The sequence below is a fragment of the Hypanus sabinus genome, chromosome 5, assembly GCF_030144855.1.
Source record: "Hypanus sabinus isolate sHypSab1 chromosome 5, sHypSab1.hap1, whole genome shotgun sequence".
Taxonomy (NCBI): Eukaryota; Metazoa; Chordata; class Chondrichthyes; order Myliobatiformes; family Dasyatidae; genus Hypanus; species Hypanus sabinus.
The window spans coordinates 18,752,413-18,776,008 of NC_082710.1; the positions used below are offsets into that span (position 1 = coordinate 18,752,413).

Genomic DNA, 23,596 nt, shown 5'->3' on the forward strand with positions numbered 1-23,596 from the left:
CTCAACTTTGTGGGCCGAAGGGCCTGTATTGTGCTGTAGTTTTTCTATGTTTAACATTTTTTTTTAAAGATTTTCCTTAATGTGCCCACCAGTGCCATTTCACACACTCACTTAAACCTCATAATCCTTTTTTAAGCATCAAGCTTTAAGTATGAAGCCCTACCTGCTTCCAAATGACCAAACCTATGATAAGCTACCTTTATTAATCAAATCCTCACAATCCTCCATGTCCTGTGACTTCACAATTATGGGAACATGTTGGTCCCGAGCTCTCACTGGTTCATTTTTGAATGTGTCTCACTGGGCAACCTTAGACTTGCCTGCAGTTTGTTTCTCCTGGTTTATTTTTGCTATGTCAAGTCTTACCATATTGAAATCAGGCGCTGTCCAAGTTCAGGACCCCATTCTCTACTCTATCCCTGTTCACATAAGTAACAAGCTTCAACACTGAGGAATATGGTCAGTATCTTGATAATGTTCTCCCATCAGCTCCTCATATGCTTGGTCACATTTGCAATGATTTGATTCAGTATCATCTCTTCTCTAATAGGACTACCTACATCCTAGCTCGAAAAGCTCTCTTGGGCACATGTTAAAGATGCTGCACCCTCAGCCTTACACTGAAGTATTCCCAATGTTGAAGAAATTGAAATTGAAAAGATTAATCTTTTATTTTTACATTTGTTTGATTTCACTGCTTTTCTTCTCTCTGCTGTTGACGGTTGGTTGTTATAAAGTTTCAGTATAACTGCTCTTAATTCTTATTAAAGAGATGTGGGATTCCTAACTTACTAACAGTCTTCTCAGCTTGTCCTGCATCTACAAAACTACACCTTTAGGTTCCAATATTACCTCTAATATTTCCTACAAAAGCACTCCAGTTCCCATCTTTCTGCAACAAAGCAGTGTATCATATGCCCACCAGTCTGTTCACCTAAAATCTGTATCCTTATTACCTACTAAATCACTGGTTTGTTCTCAAGATGTAAAATACAAAATTTGCTTAGTATGCCCAAGAATAATTTATAATAAAAATGTCTTAATAATTGCTCCTCTTAAACACTAATAAAGATATCCTTTCAATGTGAGAATCAATTACATGTCTCTGTATTCATGTATCTGTGGAGCTTGCACTATTCTGTTAATTTCACAGCATTTGATTCTACTAACAAGTTTGCCGAGTGGTACAGCATCAATTGCCATCTGAAAATCCCCACACGTAACATTAACTGCATCATCCTTATCAAATGTTTCCATTATTTCAAAGAACTCAAATAAGTGAAACACACTCAGTGACCACGTTATTAAGTACACCTACACACTTGCTTGTTTATGCAAATATCTAATTAGGCAATCACGTTGCAGCAATTTAATGCATAAAAAAGCAAGCAGACATGGTCAGGGTGTTCAGTTGTTCAAACCAAAGATGAGAATGGGGCGGAGATGTGATCTAAACATCTGACAGTGGAATGACTGTTGGTGTCAGGCGTCGTGATTTGAGTATCTTTGAAACTGCTGATGTGGGGTTTTCATGCACAAAAGTCTCAAGAGTTTACAGAAAATGGTGTGAAAAACAACAAGCAGTAGTTAAGCGGGCAAAAACACTTCCTTAATGAGAGGTCAGAACCAAATGGCCATACTGGTTCAGCTGATAAAAACTCAGGTAACTGTGGTGTGCAGAGGAGCATCTCTGAAAGCATAATATAAAGTGGATGGGCTACGGTATTAGAAGACCACAAGCCCACTCTGTCCACTTTATTAGGTTCAGGAGGTACCACTTGGTTGGCCAGCCCATGGCATTCTTATGCCCAACAACTGGCTCCCAAACTGTACTTTATTCTCTCACAAAATGACAAGAGGAAAAATCTTCAAAGCCTTCCTAAGAAAATGCAGCTCTCCATTCACTCCTGGGAATTCCTAAGTCCTTGAATGCACAAAATACTGAAAGAGCATTCAGAATGGTTTTAACAACCTCATGCTTGTGCATCAAAAACACAAAGGCCCAGCATTAACATCAGGTTTGCATAAAAAAACCCTAACATTAACTGTTTTGTTTATAAATATGAGATTATCTGTAATTAATTATTTTACAATTGTACATTACTAACATATGTGCAGATAAAATGTTTTGTACAATAATGTCCAAAGTTTATTTTCCCTCAATACCTGTTCTACTTCGTGTGCAGAAGGTAGTCAGGTAAAATGACTTGTTAGACCTCTGCTGGATCATTGTGGACAATCATGGCTCCACGCTTTAGGAATGATGTAAAAGATGCAATGGAAACAAAGCAGGTTTACCAAGATGTTACTTAATACTGAGGACGGAGCATCATTTTGAATTGGTTGGAAAGGTGTTAACTATCCTTGGAACAGAGATAGCCAAACTTACAAAATGATTGCTAGTGTTGAAGGGAAATTTTATTGGTAGGCCAAATTTTAAAATCACTGGGAAAGGATTTAGAAAGTGGGAGAACATTTTCTTTTAACAAAACACACAAAATGCTGGTGGAACACAGCAGGCCAGGCAGCATCTATAGGGAGAAGCGCCATCGACGTTTCGGGCCGAGATCCTTCGTCAGAATCATTTTCTTCTCATAGATTTGGATTAAACACTCCCTGAAGGAATTTGACAAGCTGATTAAATAAAAATGAGTTGGACAGATATTTAAGGAGTTGGTACTGGCAGGATTGAGGAGAAACCGCCAGTTTAGTAAGGGAATGTAAGCATCACCACAGTTAAAGGCCAACTCAAGGGCAGGGATCTCTGCGGTGCTGCTTTTCTCATATGATGAGTAAGATTTTTTTTATATTGTTAGAACGCGGAACTAGCGCACTTATCTTTTCATTGTACTGGTCGCGCCATACTCTGGATGACTAATGAACGGATCCTATTTGAACTATAATCTCAGTTTCGTCTCTCTTCCTGAAGTGTATGGGGTGTGGAGGCGGGGAAGGGGGTGGTCCAGAGGATGGGAATACAAACGAGATGAATTCGAAACTCCTACCCAGAGTAACAGCGGTAGTACGCTGTAATTCTACGCACATGTGTAACCGGATGGAATGAGAAGCTGCCTTCTCATTGAATATTTCCCCACTATTAGAAATCATTCTGAAGGCCACGTGGTGGCATGATCTTCCTGTTACTAACAATCCTAGGCGCTGCCATGTCTTTTCCATCAGGATCATGTGATAATCCGGAGCTCTCCACTCCACCTGCCTGCACCCTGATCGCAGCTTGTTCGCCACCACCGCTTGTGCTGGAGGACTGCCAGCCCGTATCTCGGTAATTCCCAGTCAGGTTGGTCTCATTTTGTCGTCTTACCCCAGTCTAGCCTCGGTCATTTGTTCCACGGTCAGGTCAGCTTTATATTGTTGCGATTTTAGGTTTAATGTGTCCAATCTTGTTTCGAGGGCATCAAAGCAAGTGAAAGGAGTGGGTTGGAATTAACTTGGAGACTGAACGGACTGTGTTCGCTGGGTAGCAAAGGCTACCTTGCTTCTGGTTGGGTTGGTAGAGGCGGATTGGAAGTGCTGGCATATCATGACTGTGATTCTGCGAACACTTGGAGGTTAGAATTTGCAGATTCCGGTTTCTCTGGGTGGAGTCTTCCCCCGTAATCCTTGACCGAGGGGACTGAAATTTGCTCAGAATTAATTTATTGCAACCTCGTTTGTGTGGCATTGATCTGAGGGGATCGCTTAGAAACGAGAGAGGGTTGTGCGAGGTTTAAAATAACGTGGGTCTGACCTCTTAATGAACCATAAGTCTGATTCAACCAGCAGACACCTCACCACCATCAGCGCAGCGATCCATGGCAGAGATTTGTGATATACATCGCGGGCCGAGCATAGTTGTGATCTCGGGTCAGACTCGCTCAAGGGTTGTGTAAGGCGAAGTGTAGAATATGATTGATACTTAAAGAGAATAGCCGGAAGTGAAAACAGTAGCTCGCCCTCCTGTTCCCTAACCTGTTGGATACGTTGAAGCGTTACATCATGGATATCGTAGGTAATAATGCTAAAAATAAAATGCCGTAGAAATTGGTTATGAAAAACTGCAACGTAATATCCGGTATGGGATAGCGGGAGCATTTTCTGTGTGTGTGATGGTTTAAAGGGCGGACTCATCTTTCTGCCTTTTTAGCGAGGACCTGTGTACCCGACTATTTCACGGCAAATTTAACAGCCTTGCACTGCCAAATAAAAGTGTTTCCCCCTTTTCTAATCTTTTGTTTAATAGTGTCCTAAGTCTATTTACCCTTTTGAAACAACGCAGAAGCTTTGGGAGAAATCCTGCGAAAAAAAACTTTTCTTAGATCCTTCACAATCTGCAGCGCACTTTGTATATTAAAATCAGTATTTAAATTTGTATAGCATAGAGAGATTCGCGATCTGTGCCCAATGCTTATATAGTGGATTTCATTTGAGTATAGATTAAATGAGTCGCCTAACACAGGGTGTTTTGGCTCAATTTGTCCATGCCATCCAGTGTCTACAAGCAATCCCATTTCCCTGTGTAGTCTATGACCCTCTAACCCACGGATTCCCAACCTCTGGTCCATGGACTCTTTGCTAATGGTATTGGTCCATGGCATTAAAAGAAAAGGTTGGGAACACCTGATCTAAACCTTTCCTCTCCCTGTACCTGTCAAAATTTAAGCATTGTCCCACCACCTCCTCTGACACATCATTCCATTCCGTGTACCTGCCACCCTCTGTGAGGAAATCTTGATTGGAAATGCTACCACTAATCAGTTTCTGGAAAGGTTTAGCTTTTGTGATCCAAGGTGAGGTAGCCGATTTTCAAAATTGGCTTGGTGATTGGCAGTGAATCATGGTAGTGGGAGGTTGTTTCTCAGATTGGAGATGTGTGCCAAGGGGGTTGGTTCTGGTTCCCTTGTTAGCTATAGATATACAGATGGGGAGAGAGAGGGGGAGATGTTTATGGTGTAGTGAACAGTGATGAAGATTGCCTTGGGTTATAATGGAATCCTGATCCACTGAGAAACTGGGCAAAGGAATGCAGATGGAATTGGACTAGTTGCAAAGATGCCTTTTGAAGAGGTAAACCGGAGCATGGTGTACTGAGTGAGTGGCAAGGCTCTGGGGAGTGTTGCTGACATCAGGCCCAGATACATAGTTCCCTGAAAGTGGCAATACAAGTAACAACTGGGTTGTGAAAAGGACAGAAAGCATGCTTCAATTTCGTTGGTTGGGATGACATGTTACAGCTGTACAAAATGTTATTGAGGCTGCACTAGTGGAATTGTGCACTGTTCTGGACGACTCGCTTTAGAAAAGATGAGATTAATCCAAAGAGGATGCAGAAAGCAATTCATAAGGATTGATGCTGGAGGACCTGTCAAAATCAGAATTCTGGGGAGATGGAATAAACTGGGTCTGTTTGTCTTGGGGCCAAGGAGATTGAGGTTGGCTTTAGAACAGAATGTTTCTGACTTGTGGTCCACAGACCCCTTGCTTAATGGTATTGTTCCACGGCATAATAAAGATTGGGAACCCCTTCCTGGGAGGTTCATATAGGGGCTTAGAGAAGATAAAACAGTCCAGGCCTTTGTGCCCACACTGTTGCACTGACATTTTAAGTTACTCCAAGATCAATCTAGCCCTCCCCTCACACATAGCCCTCCATTTTTCTTTATTCCCTGTGCCTATCTAAGAGGTTCTTAAATGCCCCTAATATATCTGCCTCTACACCACCCCTGAGAGTCACAGTAATTTTCCCACGGTAGGGCATATAATGAAGAAGAGAGTGGAAAGGTTTAAAGGGAATTGTGTTTATTCACACAGAGGATGGTGGTACGTGAGGAAGTGGTAGAGATGGGTACGTTTTCAATGCTTATGATATATTTGCACTGGTAGCAGGGTAGGAAATCTTTCGAGAGATATGGGCCCAACACAGCACCAGCTTGGGTATGCACCTTGATCAACAAAGAGTGCCCTCGGGCTCCTGTACCTCATTGCTGATGTCAGCTTCTTGTGGCTCCGTCTTTTGAAGATGTCTTCTGGCGGGGGAGGCTGGTGCCCTGAAGGAGTTGACTGCGTTTACAACTTTCTGCGGCCTTTTTTTTGATTCTGTGTTTTGGAGCCTCGATGCCAGACAGTGATGCTCTCCATGGTATACCTGTAAAGATTTTCTAGAGTCTTTGGTAGTATCCCAAGTTTCAATCATGGCTGATCCTTTTTTTCCCCTCCTCATCCCCATTTCTAGGCTATTCCCCCGTAACACTTGATGCCATGTCCAAACCATATCCATCTAATGATGACTAAGCTGTTGAAAGCAGACAGCGGGGATGATTTTATGTTTCACTCTACATACATCACAAGGATTATTTGCTCTTGTTACTTGCCTCCTGCCCATTACACCTCTGCCATATGGGGCAGCAGTGAAGGTTCTCCATCTCTGGTGGTGTTCACGGCTTCCTTCAACATGTCAGTAGCTTCTGCTCAGTTTTCACTACTGTCACCCTTAGATGTAGAAAGATACTTCTTTGCTGTTTCCATAACAATTTTGTTTTACCAGTCAGGGTTGTTAGCTCTGAGCTGAACCCCTGAACCTGGGGGAACATCTGCTCTTATTAAGAACTTAGATAATTCAGAAGAATCTTGACTTCAAATCAGGAGTTTCAGAGGGATTTCATGAAACCAATGGCACCCCTTTAGCGAAACTTCCAATCGTGGCAAACTTCTGCCGATTATAAACTCTCCTCCTCTGGCCTCTCTTGTATGCCAGTCAGTTATGGACAAGGCAGGTCTTGGAATGTTGTAGCGCATTTCCAAAAATGTAATGTAGTTACTGAATGCATGATTATTTTCACATAGTCATCCCACTGGATAGGAGAGAGAGGTGTGTTTGCTTTATTAATTTGGTAACAATAGCTAAAGGGTGGCACAGTGTACAGTTAGAGAAGCCGCTGTCCCGCAGTGCCAAGGACCTGGGTTGACTTCATGAGGTTGCACTTCCTCCCTGTCACCACCTGACTTTCTTCCAGACGCTTTGTTTTCCCAAAGATGTGCGGGTTGTGAAGGAAAGGTTATCAACTCGGGTACTCACTTCCAAGGACTGTGCTCTGTATATGGGCTTGGACTGTAGAATTTTCTCCAGTCTTGTAGTTTTTTCATATTGTGTTTTTCTTGTTTTTTTTTTGTGCGGGGAGAGGGGATTTCAGGGTTGACGTGCTTCTTTAATTTTTGTTCTTTTTTCGTGCAGAGAGGGGAATTTGGGGATTAATGTGCCTGGTTCGCTTCTGTTTTCTTTTGGTGAAGGGAGGGGGGTTTGGAACTTGATGTGCCTGCTCCATTTTTGTTCATTTGTTTTGTGCGGGGAGGGGGGGTTTGGGGGTTGATGTTCGGGCTTTCTCTCTTTTCTTTCCTGTGTTCATGGCTACCCAGAGAAGGAAGAATTTCAGAGTTGTGTACTTCGTTAATGAAACTTTTCTGCTCATGTTTTCTATTTATTGCTTGTCTATTATTATTTCTTTTTGAATTTGCACAGTTTGTTGTCTTTTGCACACCCATTGAGTATGTTATGGTGATTATTCCATTCTGGATTTATTGATTATCCCTCAAAGAAGATGAATCTCAGCATCGTATATGGGGGCATATGCGTACTTGGTGATAAATTTGCTCTGAACTTTGGCCCATGTGGCTGCAGGAAGGACATGACAACACAAGCTCAAGGTTGATGCTGGGCCACCAGCTTGACGCACTAGAGTTGTCAGTAGTTAGTGAGGCAGTAGCATGAATGACCGACCTCATCACCCTCAATGCAGTGACTCCGTGCAGAGGCCCAGCTAAAGTACCCTGGGCATGTGGGAGTGTGGTAGAACGGGGGGAAGGTTGAGAAGAACGTGGATAGAATAAAAATGGAAATGGTTAAAGTTGAAATTTCAAAGTAAATTTACTATCAAAGCACATGAGAAGACAACAAACTGTGCAAATACAAAAAGAAAGGAGAAATAATAAATATAAATAAGCAATAAATATCATGAATATGAGATGAAGAGTCCTTGAAAGTGACTCCATGGGTTGTGGGAACATCTCAGTGATGGGGTGGCCGAAATGTTTAGTTCAGGAGCCCGATGGTTGAAGAGTAATAACTGTTCCTGAACCTGGTGGTGTGGGACTTGAGGCTCCTGTACCTCCTTCCTGATGACAGCAGTGAGAAGAGAGCATGTCCTGGTTGGTGGGTGTCTCTGTAGATGAGTGCTGCTTTCCTGCAGTGGATGTGCCCAGTTGTGGGGATGGCTTCACCTGTGAACTAGGCTGTATCCACTGCTTTTTATAGAATTTTCCATTCAAGGGCTTTAGTGTTTCAATACCAGGCTTTGATGCAGCCAGTTAATATACTCTCCATTACACCTCTATAGAAGTTCTTCAAAATTTTAGATGTTATGCTTCTACTTCTAAGGAAGTAGAGGTGCTACTTCATAATTCATAATTTCTTCATAATTGCCCTTAAGTGCTGGACCCAGGGCAAGTCCTCAAATAATGACACCGCAGAATTTCAAGTTGTTGACACTCTGTACCTCTGATCCTCCTATGAGGACTGGCTCATGGACTTCTGGTTTCCTTCTGAAGTCAATAATCAGTTCCTTGGATTTGCAGACATTGAGTAAGAGGTGGTTGTTGTGACACTACTCAGTCAGATTTACAGCCTTCCTCCTATGTGCTGATTCATCACCACCTGTGATTCGGCCTACAGCAGTGGTGTTGTCAGCATATTTGAAAATGGCATTGGAGCTGTGCTTAGCCACACAGCCATAAGTGCAAAGCAAGTTGAACAACGGTTGAACACACAGCCTTGTGGTGCACCTGTATGTTGATGGAGTTGTGGAGGAAATGGGTTTGCCAATCTGAACTGAGTGGGATCTGAAAGTGAGAAAATAGAGGATCTAGTTGCACAAGGAGGTATTGAGGCCAAGGTAGTGGAGCTTATTGAATCATTTTAAGGGGGTGATGGTATTGAATGCTGAGTGGGATTAGTGCAAGCTGGTGGTTGGTGATTGTCATTGACGCTTGACTGTCTCTCTCTGACTCAAAATGTAAACATTTCATTTGTGCTGCATTGTATATAAGCTGCTGCCTCTGAATATGTGCATTATACCTTGGTGCATCCTGAAGAAATTACGGATTGGCAATGGTAATTTCTTTTCCCAAATTGTTGAAGAACATAGATTCTCGATTGGTGTTTTTGGTGAGTTTGTAGCACCACAGTTGATATCTCACCTTACATTAAATCATATGAAATCTCTTTAAGTCCTTCTGATGTTTGCCATAAACCCACTGACTCCCATATCTACCTACACTTCACTTCACACTCTGTCTGTCATAAGAATACCAGTCCTTCCTCCCAGTTTCTGCATCTTCACATCTTCTCTCAAAATGAAGTATTTAATTCCAGGACATCTGAAATATCTTTGGGAAACGTGGCTTTCCGTCCACTGTGGCTGATAAAGCCCCCACTTGCATTTTCTCCATTTCCCACCCCCCTCCAAACAGAACGGAGCTGGAGTTCTCCTGGTCCACATCTTTCATTCTCCTGACCTCTGCATCATCCTTCTGACACTTCTCCTCTTGTCATACTTTCCCATTCTGCTTTCTGCAGATACCACGCCCTGGTCTGTCCTGCCCACCCCTTGCTGACCTTTGGCACTTACCCCCACAATCACAGGAGGTTCCTTACACCTCCTCCCTTCCCATCCTTCCAGACAAGGTCTCGAAACACTTGATCCTCCTCCAATGTTCTCAACTGTACTTGGTGCTCCTGATGTGACCTCCTCCGTATCAGCAAGACTCACCGCAGATCTTGTACCTCCATCTGGTCTGCAGTTGCTTTCCTGAACTCCATTTCAATTCCCCTTACCTTTCCTGCACAGACCTGTCTGTCCCTGGCCTTCTCTACTGCCAGGGTGACACCCAATGCAAACTAGACAAACAGCACCTCATATTCTCCCAGTGTGGCCGACAGAGCAGTGGGAAGAGGATATCAATTTTACAAACCCTTATCGATGTTTCAGTTTCTCCCTCTCCCAGTTGCCACCACCTTTGTTCTCCCCTCTTCCCCTGCCTACCTCTTACTCCATAGTCCCCCACTTCCCTCTTCCCTATCAGATGCCATCTGCCTTGTGCACCACTCCCTCTTGCCTTTTTATCCCTCTCTCTCCACCCCGATTGCATGGTTTTGGACCAAGGAATCGCTATTTTCTCTGCATCCCCACCCCCACCCCGAAAGCTGCTGCTGTACCCATTGAGTTCCTCCAGTAGATCATAAACCTGAGATTCTGCAGATGCTGGAAATCCAGAGCAACACACGCAAAATGTTAGATGAACGGCTGGTCAGGCAGTATTTTGGAGAGGAATAAACTCAGCGTTTCAGGCAGAGAGCCGTCATTAGTACTGGAAAGCCTCACACCACCTTATTCTGACTGTGTCCCTTTTAGTCCTGATGAAGGATCTTGGCCTGAAACATAGACTGTTTATTCCTCTCCCTGGATGCTGCCTGTCCTGCTGAGTTCCTTCAGCATTCTTTAATTCTTTGATTTGTGTGATTCTTTGCTGCTGTACCCTAAGCTTTTCCATCATTTACATGAGAAACACGATGGATTGTTTTATGTTTGCCTGGATGAACGCATTGCCAGCAATACTTGAGGGTTTCAATTGTCTCAGAGACAATTGCAGCTCTATAAAACTCTGGTTAGGCCACACTTGGAGGACTGTGTCCAGTTCTGGTCGCCTCACTATAGGAAGGATGTGGAAGCATTGGAAAGGGTACAGAAGAGATTTACCAGGATACTGCCTGGTTTAGAGAGTATGCATTATGACCAGAGATTAAGGGAGCTAGGGCTTTACTCTCTAGAGAGAAGGAAGATGAGAGGAGACATGATAGAGGTATACAAGATATTAAAAGGAGTGGACAGCCAGTGCCTCTTTCCCAGGGCACCACTGCTCAATACAAGAGGACATGGCTTTAAGGTAAGGGGTGGGAAGTTCAAGAGGAATATTAGAGGAAGGTTTTTCACTGGTTAGTGCGTGGAATGCACTGCCTGAGTCAGTGGTGGAGTCAGAATCACTAGTGAAATTTAAGAGATTACTAGACAGGTATCTGGAGGAATTTAAGGTGGGGGGGGGGGTTATATGGGAGGCAGGGTTTAAGGGTCAGCACGACATTGTGGGCCGAAGGGCCCGTACTGTGCTGTATTGTTTTATGTTCTAAAGCAGCGGCCTCCTTTGCTTATCATCCTGTTGACAATCTTAACCATGTACTTTCTCAGTAAGGGTGACTGCAGTTTATCAACAAGCACATTGTGGCAACTTGCCAGGACTTAAAAGGACCTCAGAAACCTGTGACCTTGACAGTCTTATAATAGAAGGACAACAAATGATGTTGAAAATGAGAATATTCCAGTGGGGAGGGGGGGTGGTAATCAGGAAGGCGAAAGGAAGCTTTCTGAAAAAGTAGCTCAAGTGAGCCTGATTCTGTTTAAAGTGCATTCTTTACAGCTTTAACAGGGCATGATGGCTTGTTGTTTGGAGGGTGTTAAAAATTTAAGACGAAGCATATGAAGACCCAGTAGGAATGGCAGATTTCCACCCCTGAAGAAAGTCGTCATCTTTTACAGCATTTTTGGAGCAAATACTGGAAGACCTCGGCAGGTCAGGCATCTGTGGGAGGGAATGACCAGTCTGTGTTTCAGATGGAGATAGCTAGGACAGGGTTCCCCCGCTATCTGAAGGTAGAGCGTTCCTATGAAACCGCTCGTAAGCCGAAATGTCGTAAAGTGAAGAAGCAATCAGCATTAATTTATATGGGAAAAATTTTTCAGTGTTCTCAGACCCAAAAAAATAACCTACCAAATCATACCAAATAACATGAACGTATAGTAAAAGCAAGAATGATATGATAAAGACACAGCCTATATAAAGTAGAAATATTGTATGTACGGTGTAGTTTCACTAATCAGGAATACAGCAAGCCAAAATTGATTTGGAGGAAAAATAATCGGCATATACTCATCGACGCATGCCCGCCAACGCTTCATGGTCATGGTAGTCTTTCTTGGGGTAAACACACATATAAAGTTGGCGTCTTTTCGTAAAAGTGAAAATCCTCTTTGGTTAGTGAAAACGGGTACTAATGTAGGTCTTTTGTAACAGTGAGCTGGTGTAAAGCGAACATTCGAAAAACTGGGGAGTGGGGCACCTGTAGTTAAGAAAAATGTGACGGAGCAAGTGTTTTTGTGACAGGATTTTGGAGCCTATTCTTGAAAGGAAAAAGCAATGCCCCACACATTCTGGAAAACTAGAATCTATGCAATGTTCAGAACTATTCAGCATGTCGAGCAGCGACTGTGGAGATAGACACAGTTGTAGTGTTTCAGGTCAAGAACCCTTCATCAGAGATGGGAAACGCGTTTGGAATTACAGAGAGGCAGAGGATTTCGGCAAACAAAGGGAGTTTCTGTGATGGCAGTGGTGTGAAAGCTGTCCAGTTTGGTAATGTGTGGTTGATAGGTGACTGTAGTTAAGGAGAAAATAGAACATAGCAGTGTGTTGGAAACATGAAATACAGAGCAAAGCTATTGCTGGAAATCTAAAACAACAAGATGCTCAGCAGGCAGCAAATGTTGAGCTAGAACTGGCCAGTTCTGGCACAACAGGAAAACCAAATTATCTAAAATTATTACATTTTGAAACGGTTCTAAAAACGTTATTAAATTTGGCCTACTTTTATATAGGATTATCCTGACGGGGGACAATGAACTTGTCCAAATCTAGACTTTTCAATCTGTACACAAAAGGAATTTTGTCTCTACAACTTTCACTAAAGAATTAATGACCAGTTTTCAAAAACCTGGCAGAAAAAACTTAATGAAAGCCTGTCAAAGGAAGTTGCTTGTTGATGTTGATTACACTTGTATACTTTGGCACATTTGATTACATTTTATTCTCCATAAATGTTTGTCTTTTTAAAGAATTTTGACTTGTATTTTATGACTATATTGATTTATCTTTATAATCTCAGTAAAGCACTTTGAGCCTGTATCTTAATATATCAAAAGTGGTATATAAATAGTTATTATTAATTCAGTATTTGAGGGCAAAAAGGAAGATTAATTTTCTATCCCACTCTAGGCAGTCAGACTAGAAGTAGGATAGAAAATTAAAGTGACATGTGACTCAGGTCATTCTTGCTAACAACGAAGAGAAAACTTACAATGCAGAGGGAACTACATTGTTAAAATAGTCTCCAGTCTGATGACAAGAACATTGTCTTTTAATTTCCAATAATTTCAGCCCCATCCTTTTTCCATTCCCCATTCTGGTTACTGTCTCACTCGTTTTCCTCATTTGTCCATCACCTCTCTAGTTTCCCTTCTTCTTCCCTGTCTTCCATGGTCCACTGTGCTCTCCTGTCAGATTCCTGCTGCAGCCCTTTGCCTCTTCCACCTGTCATCTCCCAGCTTCTTACTTCATGCCCTCTCTGACAGCAGCCCACCTCCCCACTCTCCTGTCCTTGCGTATCTATCACCTGCCAGCTTCGATTCCTTCCCTCCCCACCACCTTATTCTGCCTTCTTCCCCCTTCCTTTCCCACTCCTCTTGGCCCAAGACATTGACTGTTAGTTCCTCTCTATAGATGCTACCTGACCTGCCGTGTTCCTCCTGCATTTTGTGTGTGTTTATAACACAGAATTCAGTGAACTGATTGGAAGGGGGATTATTGAGGTCACTGGAAGGTGGGTATTGCATGAGAAGCCGGTGTGAACAGTGAAATGGGGCAGGGAAATGGAAGAGCAAACCAAGCCTGGTTAATATTCAGCTCTAACTGTAAGCATAAAGAACTCAGTACGTAGCCCAAACAGCAGAGATCGAAAGGGAAAAGAGTTAGCACGTTGGGTAAAGCCACTGCTATTTCAAGAAGTGATCTGGCAGAACTTAGAGCAGTCTATCGTCTGAGTCACTTTGATAGACTCTTTTTACCCTGTCATAGGGTGCCACCATCATGTAGTGGTTAGCACAAGAGTACAGCGCCATTCCCAGATCTGTAAGGAGCTTGTCCGTTCTCCCCATCACTGCATGGGTTTCCTCCCACACCCCAAAGGTTTACAGGGTAGCGTCTTCCTCACTGCCTAACGTAGGCCGGATTTCACGGGGCACATGGTATCCCTGACGTGTGATGTAGGTTGCATGTAAGGGGTGATTGGGATTCCTGATACGGGATGTAGGACAGGGTTCGAGGTGGCAGATACAGAGCAGGTGATAAAAGCGGGCACTGTTTGCACAGCACATATCCAGATGGGGCAGGGCTCTTTTTCAGAAGTGCAGGCCTGGTAAGTTGGGGCCGGAAGCACAGTAACACTTGTGGTTACCCTCAACACAGCCTCGCAGTGTGTTGGTTATTGCTTCAAAACAACACGTTTCACTGTATGTTTCAGTGTACATGTGACAAATAAAGCTAATCTTTGATGTGGGCACACTTAAAAATACTGCTTCAACCACGTCTGTATTGTGAGGGAATCTAGAATTCGCTAAGCATCGACATGAAAAGAAATGGATGATGTTTGTTTTGGTCATTTTAAAAGACTGTGTCCATACCATGGTTGGAGAAAAAAAGAAATTTGGTCTACTAACTTGTGTATTTTTTCTAAATATTCACTGTCCAAACAGTGCAGGTTGGCTTTTTGGTAACTGAGATTGAAAGGTCACGTTTAACCACTAAGCTTGAGCAGCTACTAGAGTTGCATAATTTAGATCAATATTTGGAGATTGATCTGCACAACCAATGGTCCAACTTTAAGACAGTAAGACATAGGAGCAGAGTTAGGCCACTTGACCCATTGAGTCTGTTCTGTCTTTCCATCATGGCTGATTTGTTTTCCTTCTTGACCCTATTATCCTGCCTGCTCCCCATAACCTTTGAAACACTTACTAAATACTAACCCATCAGCCTCCACTTTACATATAAGATATAGGAGCAGAACTAGGCCATCAGGTCTGCTCTGCTGTTCCATCGTGGCTGGTTTATTTTCCCTCTCGACCCCATTCTCCTGCCTTCTCCCTGTAACAAGTATAGTTCTCTCAAGGTTGCATGCAATGTCAAATATACCAAATCTGCTCTTGTAATAGATTCCCTTCATACTGCTTGTGGGTTTGCTTTGCTCACTTGTTTAAATATTGCTTGGTGTTTTAAAGATAATAAGATCCTGTTCATTTCAAGGCAGCAAAAAAAAAAACAGATAGTTTAATACTTATTTATCATATTGCTAAGAAATGCCATTATGAATATCTTTAGCCAGAGGTTTGGAGAATCTGTGGAATTCATTGCCACAGATGATTATGCAGGCCAAGTCATCGGGTATGTTTAAAGCTGGGATTGATAGGTTCTTGATTAATAAGGGTGTCATAGGTTACAGTGAAGACAGGCAGGAGAATGTGATTGAGAGGGAAAATGCAAAAGCTATGATCAAATAGCAGAACAGACCTGATGGACTGAATGGCCTAATTCTACTCCTATGACTTATAGTCTTATGACTTAAGAGCCTGGGTCTAACTTCAGTATGTGTTATACTTGTTTCCTGACAATGTGTTCTGTTATACTTTAGACTGACCACTGCGGATTTTGAAATGGAGGTGGACCTCAGTGGTATTTCCAGGACAGTCTTGCCTGTCCTTCCTGCCCCTGCCGTTGAAGTGAGCTCTCCGGGCAAGACAGAGCCAGAGAAACCCCGTAGCTCCAGCACTCCATGCTCGCCAGTCAAGCGGACTGCGTCAAGCTACCAAATTCTTCACATGGACACTAACTACTTGGTCGGTTTTGCCACCGGCGGTGAACTTTTAAAATTGGCTCAGAGGTGGTCGAGTAGTGACGGGGGTGCCGCAGATGTTGTGCCCAAGCAGCAGGAAGTAGGGCTGACTAGAAACTCGCGTGTCTGTCGAACCAAGAACCGGTATTATCAGCCGTACGAGATCCCAGCTGCAAATGGACGAAGGCGGCGGCGAATGCCAAGCTCGGGGGAACGTACCATCAAGTCATTGTCCTTTGAACCTAGCAGATGTCTACGTGGCCCTTTGCCAGTTTGCCTCATTAAAGGGAAAAGAGCCCAGTCAAAATCCTTAGATTACCTAAACCTTGATAAAATGAATATTAAGGAGCCTGCAGACACGGAAGTGCTGCAGTACCAGCTACAACATCTCACGCTTAGAGGAGAGCGTGTATTCAGCAGAAATAAAACTTGAAAAGAAAGGTATTGCTTTATTCAGTCTGCACAAGAAATAATACTGGGCTTGCAGAAGTCCCATGATGTATTTGCCTGAAATTCATCGTGACTGATGGGAGTAGTCGAACTGAAAAAAATTGACACTAGATATTTAAGTTTTCTTGAAGGAACATTGATTCTATTCAAACTATGCACTGGGCTGCAAAATCAGTGCTCTCTGGTAGAATTAATGTGGGTTAGATAGTGTAGGTGGCCAATGTTATGTTGCAGAAAGATTAGAAGCAGTGTACTCCATTGTTACTGGTAAATGGTTAAAATGGTCTTCTGTTGTTGTTCTGGCAGTAATATGAATGGCTGAGGTACTGCTGCACTGTTATTCTGTAGCAATAATAACCAATTGTCAGCATTATCTTCTGTTAACATTTCTGCCTTTTCATTATTTAGTTAGTTTTTGAGCTGATACACTTCTATTGGGAGGCAAAGAAATATTATCTAATTAAGTAAATGTAGCTGTTTCAGTCCAATCCAGCGGGAAGCAAATCTATTTTAAATTTACTATATTTTGCATTTATATAAAGGCTCAACTTGTTCTTGTCCACCATTTTAAGCCAGTAAATCTTTGGTCTATTTTAGAAGATGATGAATTGCTGAGTCTTAAGTTCTTAACTGCCCATTTATGTTGCAGTGTGCTTTAGAACTAAGGTGAGATTTTTGACTACAATCATCTTTACTTGATCTACATATATTAACCCAGATGCTTCATGAACTAGCTTTTTCAAATTCAAAAAAAAGACAATATACAAATTATTTGTTTGGTTGGCAGGCCGGCTTTAACTTTGTATTTCCACAACTGAATCAGTGAACAAGGGAAATGTTTCAGCAGAATGTTTTGTCTTTCTAATTTAATATTTAATGTAATGATTATAGATATATTAATATGTTAAAAATATAAATGTTTTTTTCAATGTTTGTTGGTTTTGTAGTGGGTCTGCATTGCCCAACTGACCTTGAGAAAAATGCGATGCTTCCTATGATATTTATTGGCATTAACCTTCAATGTTGCATCAAGTTTCCAAGTGCTGAAGGATTCCACAAAAGTAACTAACTTAATTCTTTCTCAGTTGGCTACTTTGTTTTGATTTTGTTATTTCACATGAATGGTGTAATTAATTTGACTCAAGTTTTTTTAAAATGATGAACTGCAGCTGGTCGGTCTTTCCCATCCCTCTTGCAACGATACCTTATGTTAAAAATCTTTTACTTGAATCCTGTGTAATTAACTCCAATTTGTTCCTTCTTCCCTCTACACCACAGAAAAATCATAAACTGGAATGGATGAGGTGGTCTTCAATGATTGGCTGGAAACTCTTTGCGAAGCTATTGATACAGTTTTAGTAGTTTGAATATTCATATTAAAGCTTTAGAACAATTAAATCACTAAAATTAATGTTCTTTTCAATTGTTCCAAACACAATTTGAAATTTTGGAATAAATCTCTGTACTGAAACTGCATTTAGTCAGCTGCTTGAAATTTGCATATTATTTTAACTTTTAACACTGTTAGCTAAGTTTTTCTCCTCTATCTGAAGTGTTTAAACTTATAATGTCAGTGATTGGTTTCACATCTTCCATTTCACTTGGCCTGCTGTATTTTGCCAAAGTCCACCTCTCTCTTATTCTTTTTGAATAGATTTTGACGATTTTGTTAACTTTTCTTCAGAGCCTAGAGCAACTAGGCTAAGCTGTGATGACTTAGCAATAAAATATGATACCTATTACTGGGAACTGATCTAAATGATGACTGAAACTATTCTAGTTCCCTGTAATGGCTTTTAATGCTTCATCCCAAATTCTAGGATGGTGCGATTTTATTTTTTTGAAATACAGAGCAGTAACTATGGAAACAAGTAATGAACTCCTTACATACATTTTGTCCTCTGGTTTCTGGGATAAAGTTGCTTAGACATAGGATCTTGTGGCAAATACCGCAGCTGAAAAGAAATAATGATTTCTAAAGTGTATATTTGTATTGACAGCCTGTTAGAACTCAGAATAAAATTCCAATGACTGGGTGTTAGAAACAACTGTAAGTAATTACAACAATAATGTCAGTATAAATTCAAATTTCCCAGTTTGAACTGCTAACAAGCTGCTCGAAAAGCCTCAATGGATAATCTGTGCAAATAAATCACTATTTGTGATTTTTAAAGAAGGAATTCCTTTGACTCGAAATAGATTATCACATTCCTTTTGTATTGCTTTCTTTAAATTAAGTAAAGAGATTTTCTTTCATTTACTGGTCTAGGCTTTATGGCAGTACGTGAAGGATAATTACTTATTGCCAATAAAATAAACTTATCTAAATTATTTTGGTTGATTGCAGAATTAATTTTATTGATCCCATATTACCAATTGCACTGTAAGTTGTGCAATCAATGGCGATATTTTCCTCCTTTCAAATAGTACAGACAATGAGGGAAAATGGCATACAACCACTCTGTTATAGATTGTGAGTTGCCCTTGAACACATGACCTTGCTGTGGCATGTCAGAATGTACTTGAGAGTTGCTATGAGCGACACAGAGGCCGGACATGGCAGGGACAGTAGATTTCCTTCCCTCAGGGGCTTCACTAAACTGGTTATAGTTTCAAGGCAGTGATGTAGTTCCACAGTCTCTATTTTGGTACAAGTTTCCTTTTTGTTTGGACATTTTAATTAGCTGCATTTGTGATCTCTCAGTTATCAGAAACAGGTTTAGTATCACCTGCATATGTCGTGAAATTTGTTGTGACGTGTGGTTGCAATAGAAGTTGAGTGCATCTCTTGATTGTGGCACCATAGTGCAGCGGTTAGCATAACACTTTACATTGCCAGTGATCTGGGTTCAATTCCTGACACTGTTTGTAAGGATGTATGTTCTTACTGTGACTACCTGGGTTTTTTCCAGGCGCCCTGCTTTCCTCCTATATTCCAAAGATGTACAGGTTAATAGTTTGTTGGGCCAAAAGGGCCTGTCACCATACTTAATCTTTAAATTTAAAAAAAAAACCATTACACAGTAACATTATACCAGCTTTTGAAGTGAGATAGAACCATACAATGTGTCATTATGAGACTGCCTTCTAAGGTTAAATTATCTGCCTAAAAGTAATATTCATACAACAAAATTGAATCCTTAAAATCATATTTATTTTTTTTTTAATTTCCATACTATCTTCTGGAGAACATAGCATTTAAAAATCTTTTACAACTTTTCCTTTTTAATCTGAACTGTCATGGCCCTTGATAATAGGGTATTGAAACTTTGTTTTAAATGAGTGTATTAGTGCAAACACTTTCAAAACTTTATTCTGACATTTCAGTCATTGAATTGAACAATACATTTGGATATAATGTGACTTGGTTATTAATGCTTGTGCCCATACTATCCCTTATTCTTTTAAAGTGAACAAACAGGTATTAAATAAGCTCTATTTGTCACAACCTGCAGTAAATATCCTAAAAACTGACTCGCAATGCTTATATTTTAGTTCCTTATTGAAGGCTTTTCTGTGCAGTTTAACAAATTTTGAAAGTAATGCTAAAGAAAGTTTGTGGCCCTAGTATTACCAGAGTTTCCAACAGCTCTTGAAATTTTTATTTTGCAGTGCACAGATGCCTGATCATGTTACTTTTCCCTCAACAGCGGCTCTGGGAAATTCCAGTTCATGCTAGCCTTCAGAAGGGAATTTGAATCATTTGTCTAGTTCTCCAATGCAATGGCGAGAAGACTAGTCTGGGCTTTAGGAGGCTGTTTGAATGCCTATCAGAAAAGCAACTCCCAAGTTTTGAGTGACATCAAGATGTTTAGAGCTGGATAACTAGCTTAGTGTGAGGAGTTTTGAAAACAACAACATGCTTGGATGGCCCAACAGCCTGAAGCTGTTACTGGTGTTGCATTCATAAACACAAGAGATCCTGCAGGTGCTGGAAATCCAGAGCACCGCACGCACAAAATACGGGAAGAACTCAACGGGTCAGGCAACTTCTATGGAAATGAATAAACAGTCGATGTTTCAGGGCCTGATGAAGGGTATCGGCTGGAGACGCTGACCGTCTATTCATTTCCGTAGATGCTGCTTGGCCCGCTGAGTTCCTCCGGCATTTTTGTGTGTGTGGTGCTCTGATGTGGCGTCAGCTGGACGACCTCCACCTTCAGGAAGAGTTTGCCTGCGAAGTGGTGAGGATATTATTGAATATTCTCATCGTAAAGTATTTTTTGTGGGGGGGGGAAGGGGAAAGTTGGAAATATGGTTTGATGTTGATGGAAAATGAAAATGATCATTCATGTCATCAGGACATGTATCCACAGCAACGTCAGGTCATGTAGAGGTCCACTGTATCCACAGCAACATCAGGGCACATGTTGGACAATTTGCTGAATGTATTTTGAGAAATGAAGAGCAGATTCTGTAACTAGCCATTATATATTAACTAAAATCATTGTGGGTGTGACTTTCTTTGCTTGCTTTTGACTGCATCATTACAAAGCTATTAACAAAAAAGTGCTAGCTCAGTCGCATGTATCTCAAAGTAAATTAAATGATTAATCTTTGATCTAGGAATGTTCTTGACAGTTACTATTGTGGTCGATGCATTATCCTGAAATTGCCCTTGACAAAGATAAAGCTGGGAATTGTTAAATGTGGTTGAGCTGAAGAGTTTGTATTTATGTAAGAAGCTAGTATTTTATAAAGTAAGCTGATTTCATGACCTGCTTTTAAATGTTCATGGTCCAGTGAACCTAGTTTATTGTACCGTACAGTAGAGCTTTAATCTCAAATAGATGATTTTACAATGTTTGAGGCTACATATCTTGCTGCTGTCTAAGCTTAGAATGTACAATAGATCTATGATGATGAATACGCACATAATCTACCAGTAATTAGGAATGAAATGTGCCTTCTGGATACAGGGTGCACTTATTGCAAACGTAGTCTTTACGTGCTTTCTCCTGCCCCGCAGACTGGAGCTGCTGCTCGTCACAACTCCATTTAAAAGTCTTAATTATTCTCACAAACAGGGTCAGTTAATAAAACAGTACATCCCAAGTATATTAAAATGCAATGGAATTTCAATTTTCACCATCCCACCATAAAACATAGGAACTAATTAGCCTATTCGGCTAATATAGTTTTCTCCACCATTCCGTCATGGCTGATTTATTGTCCTTCTCAACACCATTGTCTTGCCTCCCCTCCCTGGAACCACTGGCACTCTTAATAACCCTATCAGCTTCTGCTTTAAATATACCCAATGATTTGGCCTCCACATCCATCTGTAGCAATGAATTCCACAAATTCACCACCTTCTGGCTAAAGAAATTCCTCTTCGGCCCTATTCCAAAGGGACATCTATCTATTCGAAGGCTGTGCCATCTGGTCGGAGACTCCCACATTATAGAGAACATCCACTCTATCTCGTCCTTTCAATATTGTATAGGTTTCAGTGATACTCCCCCCTCCCCAGCCCTCAAACTCCAGGCCCAGAGCCATCAAGTGCTTCTCAGATATTAACCCTTTCATTCTTGTGCACCTCCTCTAAATCTCTCTGATGCCAGCTCATCTTAGATAAGGGCCAAAAGCTTGTAATCTGTTTGTAGAATCCCCTTTCCATTAATGCAAGAAACTGATGTACAGACGCAAGGAAATTAAAAATATTAGAGTGGAAATCGGGATATTACGGCACAGAGGCAGACCCGGTGTTTCTGTGCTAGTCTGATCCACCTGCACCCAAACTATGGCTCTCCGTACCCCTCTCAAACAGGTACCTATCTGAACTTAAACGTTACAATTGGACCTGTACCTCCTGCTTCCAGTGGCAGCTTGTTCCATACCGCCATCTCTCTCTGAGTGAAGAAGGTCCCCTTGTATATCCTGTGGTTCAATTTATTTACTTCTGCGGCCTTTTTTTTAGGCGTATCCATGCCGGAGTTAGATTCCTACATCTTAAGATAGTAACATCTACACTACAACCTGCCTTGTAACTCCTCTACTAGGTTACAGCAAGGTAGCTGGATGTGGAACTCTCAACTACACTTATGGGGCTATTAATTGTGTTGTCTGGACGAAAGAGCAGGCCTAGATCACTCAGCCCTTTCAACCCCGTCCTGTCATTAAATATGAATGTGATTGATCCTCTATCTCAATGAGCTTCTCATAATCTCCCATAATAGGGAGTTTCTGTACATAGAGCATAGAACAGAACAGGCCTTTGGCCCACGATGCTGTGCTGATCTTTTATCCAACTCGAAGATGAATCTATCCCTTCTCTATCAGATAACCCTCAATTTTTCTATCATCCATGTGCCTATCTAAGCAATTCTTGAATACCCCTAATGTTTCTGACTCTACCATGACCTTTGGCAGTGTGTTCCATTCACCCACCATTCCCTGTCTGACGAATGTGCCTCTGCTGTCACCCGCCTATAATTTCCTCCAGTATCCTTACAATTACGCTCCCCTGTATAGGCCATTTCCACCTTGGCTGTCCACTCAATCTACACCCTAATTATCTTGTACGCCTCTTTCAAATCATTCTCATCCTCCTTTGGTCCAAAGAGAAAAGCCCTAACTCGCTCTGCCTACCTTCATACGACACACTCTCTAGTCCAGGCAGCACCCTGGTAAATCTCCTCTGCACCCTCTCTAAAGCTTCCACATCCCTCCTATAATGAGGCAACCAGAAAGGAACATGATATTCCAAATGTCTCTGGGATATCTTTGTTGACTAGAAACCTTGCTGCAGGTTCTATCTAATCTGACCTGTGGTTATATGGTTGTGCAATTGAGTCATTTTAAAATTTATTAATGGGATAGAAGTACTATGCTTGATTATACATTCACGTAACCAGGGATGATCCTTTTTTAGTGCAATTCAACCTGTGTAATAATAAGTGCACGTTAAGCCAGGAAGTATTTGGATATTATTTATTTTTTACATTTTTTATTGAGTTTAATATATTGTCTTCAGCAAATTATGAATGAAATGCATAAAATGATACTGCTTATAATCAATAAAAGGATTTCCAAGGAAATAAGTTTGTTTTGTGTGTCTTTAATTCAATGTCTCTCAGATTTGACATGTCTGTAGGGTTAAGGGAACCTTGAATCGAGCTGGGTATTGCCTCGGTGGTTTCAGTCAGTGGACACCTTGTAAGTACAGATATGTAATCAGCCAATCTCTTGGCAGCAACTCCATAAAATAAAAGCATGCTGAGATGGCCAAGAGGTTCAGTTGTTCAGACCAAACATCAGAATGGTGAAGAAATGTGATCGGAGTGGCTTTGCAAGGCTTTAGTACCTGGTGGGGTGGTTTGT

At 41.4% G+C, this 23,596-nt stretch overlaps 1 protein-coding gene across 1 annotated transcript; it reads left to right on the top strand.

Moving 5' to 3' along the window:
• Nucleotides 1-2,873: 2,873 nt before the first annotated feature.
• On the top strand, nucleotides 2,874-23,307 carry macir (macrophage immunometabolism regulator). The gene is made up of 3 exons (XM_059969478.1): nucleotides 2,874-3,298; nucleotides 15,623-16,264; nucleotides 17,552-23,307. The coding sequence occupies exon 2, from the start codon at nucleotides 15,645-15,647 to the stop codon at nucleotides 16,254-16,256; it is 612 nt and encodes a 203-aa protein (XP_059825461.1). The 5' UTR covers nucleotides 2,874-3,298; nucleotides 15,623-15,644; the 3' UTR covers nucleotides 16,257-16,264; nucleotides 17,552-23,307.
• Nucleotides 23,308-23,596: the final 289 nt, after the last annotated feature.

Bases quoted from the DNA above. Each gene is read 5' to 3' on its own strand.
- macir (XM_059969478.1), top strand. From the start codon at position 15,645: ATGGAGGTGGACCTCAGTGGTATTTCCAGGACAGTCTTGCCTGTCCTT.